This window comes from Mandrillus leucophaeus, unplaced genomic scaffold (genome assembly GCF_000951045.1).
Source record: "Mandrillus leucophaeus isolate KB7577 unplaced genomic scaffold, Mleu.le_1.0 Scaffold390, whole genome shotgun sequence".
Lineage (NCBI taxonomy): Eukaryota > Metazoa > Chordata > Mammalia > Primates > Cercopithecidae > Mandrillus > Mandrillus leucophaeus.
This window is the reverse complement of record NW_012104143.1, coordinates 1,425,039-1,430,980: the sequence shown is the minus strand read 5'-3', so window position 1 is coordinate 1,430,980 and position 5,942 is coordinate 1,425,039. Positions and strand designations below refer to the sequence as shown.

The 5,942-nt window shown below is 49.2% G+C and overlaps 1 protein-coding gene across 1 annotated transcript in view; it reads left to right on the top strand.

The window, feature by feature from the left end:
* Positions 1–5,624, top strand: part of LOC105547537 (nodal modulator 2) — a 77,515-nt gene extending 71,891 nt beyond the window's left edge. Inside the window, exons 29-31 of the mRNA XM_011991190.1 lie at positions 2,673–2,765; positions 4,970–5,097; positions 5,426–5,624. Of these exons, the coding sequence (XP_011846580.1) occupies positions 2,673–2,765; positions 4,970–5,097; positions 5,426–5,477 (273 nt within the window). The 3' untranslated portion in view covers positions 5,478–5,624. The remainder of the gene's footprint in view (positions 1–2,672; positions 2,766–4,969; positions 5,098–5,425) is intronic.
* Positions 5,625–5,942: the final 318 nt, after the last annotated feature.

Sequence of the window (5,942 nt, the reverse complement as noted above, 5' to 3'; positions counted from 1 at the left end):
AAAAAAAAAAAAAAAAAAGAAAGTGCCAGAAAGGTAAGCATATGCAAGAACCACTTACCTTTGTTTGGGGCTGCACTGTGGCCCCATTGGGTGGGAGAGGCTTCTGTGAAGGCCGTTGACAGCTGCAGGCAGCGACATTCTCAGAAGCCCCTAGCAGACAGCTCATCTGGGCTCAGGGACACACCTGAGAGCCGGTGGCAGGAATGTAGAGACACTGCTTGGTGGTGGCCGAGCAGCCCAGCGTCGTAGCTGCTGCCTGTCACTTCGGAGAATGTGAGAAACTGTGCCTGCCGGGGCTTGGATTCCCGAGCAGGGCCAAGTGATGAATGAAGAGAGCCTGCTCTGTACCACCCTGCACAGGGCCCTCACAGGTTGATCCTTACAGTAAGCCTTCGAGCAGGTGTGCCGTTCCTCCCATTTCCACAGAAGCCCAGAAACATTGAGTCCCTTCCCGAGTGTTAGTCAGCAGAACCAGGACTCAGGTGAGGCAGTTTGTCTCAAGCCACGTGGTTTCCGCCTTGTTCTACCCTCCTCGTGATGAGTGGCTCAGCATTGCACGTTCACGGGGGCTTTGTAAGCACATTGGTTTCCTTCTTTGTTGTGACTGCCCACCGCCTCGCGACTGGATTTGACTCAGTATTCTGTGCACTGCTGAGTATTTCACATACTCATTTCATCGAGTTTCACAGCGTCCACCCCTAGTGGGTGTTGTTTATACGATCTCCATGTCATAGTTGAGTAAACTGAGTCTCAGCGTGGTTGCCTGAGTTTACCCAGTGAGGCCTGGGACCTGAGCCTACACTCAATCACTCTAATTCCTGCTGAATTAAACTTTTATTTACGTATTTATTTATTCATTATTTTTTTTTTCTGAGATGGAGTCTTGCTTTCTCGCCCCTGCTAGAGTGCAGTGTCATGATCTTGGCCCACTGCAACCTCTGCCTCCTGGGTTCAAGTGATTCTCCTATGTCAGCCTCCTGAGTAACTGGGATTACAGGCGTGCACCATCGCTCCTGGCTAATTTTGTATTTTTAATAGAGATGGGGGTTTCACCATGCTCGCCAGGCTGGTCTTGAACTCCTGACCTCAGGTGATCTGCCCACCTCAGCCTCCCAAAGTGCTGGGATTACAGGCATGAGCCACCGCGCCTGGCCTGAATTAAACTTAAGTGTTTACTTCAGTGGAAAAATGGGTTGGGATCTAAGAGATGTCCAAAAATACAGGAGTAGGCAGTTGGAGATGGAAATCTGTTCCTGCCCTTACTCTTTCATTTATGAAAGGGCATCCCAGGTACAGTGTCCCCCACAGTCACTTTCTAGCCCAGCAGTTCTCGGATGGGTTGGTTGCAGGACCGCTTTATACTATTAAAAATTATTGAGGATTTTAAAGAGTTTGAGTTTGCATGGATTATCTCTGTGTGTATTTATCATATTAGAAATTAAAACAGATGTTGAAAACACGAGAACCCACAAGCCACACATTCCATTAGTTGTGAGTGTGATGACGTCAGGGCACGTTGCCTCTGGAGAAGTCCACTGTGCGCTTGTGAACAAATGAGGTGGAAAAGGCACATCACATCTTACTATTGTCATGAAAATAGCTGCAGCCTTGGGAACCTCCTGAGAGAGGTGTCCTGGTACCCTACACTGAAAACATTGCTCTGGCTCATTAACTGGTTTTTATCATTACTGGAAAGTTCTCATTTCATTTATTTGTTTCCTTTATAGGAGTAGAGTGGGCTAATAGGATCTACGTTCACTTGATGCTTTAGAACCCAGCATTTCAGGGGCTTTAGCAAGATGGAAATTTCTGTCTCATGTCAAGTATCCAGGAGTGACCAGTGCAGAGATAGTCTGGTAGCTCCAAGGCATCAGGGCACCCATGCCCCTTCTGTCTCATTGTGCCGTTCCAGTGCATTGCTTTTCTCCAAAATGGGGCAGTTGGCCAAATGCTGTCCACCTAGCAAAAGGGAGGGCACACCACTTCTCCTCTAGGGTCCAGCCAGGGTGTGGCACTTACCGCTTCTGTTCCTGTATCATTGGCCAGAATTTAGTTCCAGAGCTGTGCCTGGCTGCAGGGGAGGCTTGGAAAGGTAGTCTGTATTCTCAGTGGCCCAGATGAAAGTTGGGGGTTCTATTGGGAGAAAGGGAGAATGGCAACAGGGATGCTGGTAGCAGTGCCTGCTTTGCTTCCTCACTAGGCCGTACTGGCTGGGAATAGCTGCCCCTCACTGTGTGCCCTGGGCCTAGAACAGTAGGTTCTTGATACATCCTTGTGGGACTAAGTCCCTGCAAGTTGCTGGGACTCAACAAATGGAGACCTAGTTGCTTTTCAACCACCAAGACTCCCTGATAGCTGCATCTTTTCATTCCCTCGGTTTGGAGGAACGTTCAGAGGCTGAGGAATGCCTTGTCATTGGAATCTCTTTATCCCTGAGTTTCAGAAGCAAATAGAGTGAGAGTTTGGGCAGAAGAGGATTCATGGGAAAATATATCCAAATCACTTTGGTTCCTTCCTTTGGATAGAAAGAATTTGGATCATGACGGCCCCTGGGTGTCCTCGGGTGGCCACTTTGGAAGGCTGGGTGGGTGGTGGCTGTGACACTGTGGAAGATGGATGATGGACAAGCGTGTGGCCTTGGTGAGGAGTGACGGGGCTCTCGGTGTTTGCAGAGGAAGCTGCCTGAACAGGACATCGCACAAGGATCCTACATTGCCCTGCCACTGACACTGCTGGTTCTGCTGGCCGGTTACAACCACGACAAGGTAGTGAGTAACTGGGATTACAGGCGTGCACTATCGCTCCTGGCTAATTTTGTATTTTTAATAGAGATGGGGGTTTCACCATGCTCGCCAGGCTGGTCTTGAACTCCTGACCTCAGGTGATCTGCCCACCTCAGCCTCCCAAAGTGCTGGGATTACAGGCATGAGCCACCGCGCCTGGCCTGAATTAAACTTAAGTGTTTACTTCAGTGGAAAAATGGGTTGGGATCTAAGAGATGTCCAAAAATACAGGAGTAGGCAGTTGGAGATGGAAATCTGTTCCTGCCCTTACTCTTTCATTTATGAAAGGGCATCCCAGGTACAGTGTCCCCCACAGTCACTTTCTAGCCCAGCAGTTCTCGGATGGGTTGGTTGCAGGACCGCTTTATACTATTAAAAATTATTGAGGATTTTAAAGAGTTTGAGTTTGCATGGATTATCTCTGTGTGTATTTATCATATTAGAAATTAAAACAGATGTTGAAAACACGAGAACCCACAAGCCACACATTCCATTAGTTGTGAGTGTGATGACGTCAGGGCACGTTGCCTCTGGAGAAGTCCACTGTGCGCTTGTGAACAAATGAGGTGGAAAAGGCACATCACATCTTACTATTGTCATGAAAATAGCTGCAGCCTTGGGAACCTCCTGAGAGAGGTGTCCTGGTACCCTACACTGAAAACATTGCTCTGGCTCATTAACTGGTTTTTATCATTACTGGAAAGTTCTCATTTCATTTATTTGTTTCCTTTATAGGAGTAGAGTGGGCTAATAGGATCTACGTTCACTTGATGCTTTAGAACCCAGCATTTCAGGGGCTTTAGCAAGATGGAAATTTCTGTCTCATGTCAAGTATCCAGGAGTGACCAGTGCAGAGATAGTCTGGTAGCTCCAAGGCATCAGGGCACCCATGCCCCTTCTGTCTCATTGTGCCGTTCCAGTGCATTGCTTTTCTCCAAAATGGGGCAGTTGGCCAAATGCTGTCCACCTAGCAAAAGGGAGGGCACACCACTTCTCCTCTAGGGTCCAGCCAGGGTGTGGCACTTACCGCTTCTGTTCCTGTATCATTGGCCAGAATTTAGTTCCAGAGCTGTGCCTGGCTGCAGGGGAGGCTTGGAAAGGTAGTCTGTATTCTCAGTGGCCCAGATGAAAGTTGGGGGTTCTATTGGGAGAAAGGGAGAATGGCAACAGGGATGCTGGTAGCAGTGCCTGCTTTGCTTCCTCACTAGGCCGTACTGGCTGGGAATAGCTGCCCCTCACTGTGTGCCCTGGGCCTAGAACAGTAGGTTCTTGATACATCCTTGTGGGACTAAGTCCCTGCAAGTTGCTGGGACTCAACAAATGGAGACCCAGTTGCTTTTCAACCACCAAGACTCCCTGATAGCTGCATCTTTTCATTCCCTCGGTTTGGAGGAACGTTCAGAGGCTGAGGAATGCCTTGTCATTGGAATCTCTTTATCCCTGAGTTTCAGAAGCAAATAGAGTGAGAGTTTGGGCAGAAGAGGATTCATGGGAAAATATATCCAAATCACTTTGGTTCCTTCCTTTGGATAGAAAGAATTTGGATCATGACGGCCCCTGGGTGTCCTCGGGTGGCCACTTTGGAAGGCTGGGTGGGTGGTGGCTGTGACACTGTGGAAGATGGATGATGGACAAGCGTGTGGCCTTGGTGAGGAGTGACGGGGCTCTCGGTGTTTGCAGAGGAAGCTGCCTGAACAGGACATCGCACAAGGATCCTACATTGCCCTGCCACTGACGCTGCTGGTTCTGCTGGCCGGTTACAACCACGACAAGGTAGGAAATCCAGAGGCCTCAGGAGACGGTGGGCGTGTCAGGGAGAGCGAGTCCTCACAGCTGCAGGAGTGATAGCAGGGGGGTATCCAGGGTCACAGAAAACACATTTCAGGGTCGGGAGGGCCCCTGAAGGCCTCAAGTCCACTCTTAGGTCTCCTTTCAAGGTTGTAAACTTCTGTAACATCTCCTAATCCTTAAACCTGGAACACCTCTAGGGACATGTTGGTCCCAGAGAGAGGCCAGCCCATCCCTAGTACAGAGGCCTGCCTCGTTTGAACTGAAACCCACCCATTAGCACATGGCAGCTGCTGACCATGTCTGAAGAAGGTGTGTTGAGAAGTGAGGCTCCGCTGTTCGTCTGGCAGAAGCCTTCTCTTTGTACCCCTCTCTCTCACACGTTCTCTCTTTTCCAGCTCATTCCTTTGCTGCTGCAGTTAACAAGCCGGCTGCAGGGAGTCCGTGCGCTCGGTCAGGCAGCCTCTGACAATAGTGGCCCAGAAGATGCAAAGAGACAAGCCAAGAAACAGAAGACAAGGCGGACGTGAGGAGGAAGGGGGCAGTTATAGTCTCACTTGGGACAGGCCACAGCCAGGGGTCCGGCTGCCACCTGCCCATGGGATAAAAGCCAAAAGCATGCGTCAGCTAACTTCAGCCTGTGCTGCTGGCCCCGTGCCCCGTGTCCCGCATCACTGTGGCATCCTGCACCCATCCTCACCCCTCCATATGGCCCCTCGTGCAATGCAATGAATGGACCCTCCTGTCACTCTGCTGAACAGAATTTATTTTCTGAGTCAAATATAATTTATTATTTTTGTCAAAGAAGTATTTAAGCTGTGCTGTGGTGTGAGAAGGTCATTCTTGATCTTCAGCCTTCGTTTGCAAGAAGAGTTCCAGTTAACATGGCGTTTGGATCCATGGTGAGGTACCCTAGGAATTTATCTGTTTTCTTCACTTTCCTTTGCATCTGAGATCCCTGCTGGAAACCACAGCACCCTGTATCCACTATTAGGAGGCTATGTTAGGAGGGAAAAATCAATAAAATGGCCCATTCATTTGTGTTGTAGCTCATCTCAGATGTATTTCTTGGATGGCATGCGCGTAACCCCCGGGGTCTTCAGTTAAGCCACATGTAGAGCAAGTCAGAGTCTTGAGTGAAGCTGACTAGGGCAAGACAAACAGCAGCTCAGTCTACATAATCCCAGCCGCTTTTGGCCTCAGTGATAGAGAAATCGGAGATAGTGGGGATTGTGGCAAATTGAAGTGTTCCCACCACGTCTAAAGGAAGCTTAGGTACTCAACTCTGGCTCACCCCTGCTGCGCAGAAATGTGCGTTCACTTTTCTAGAGAAGCCAGAAAAAGATTTCTATGAAATTTTCCCAATTTTAA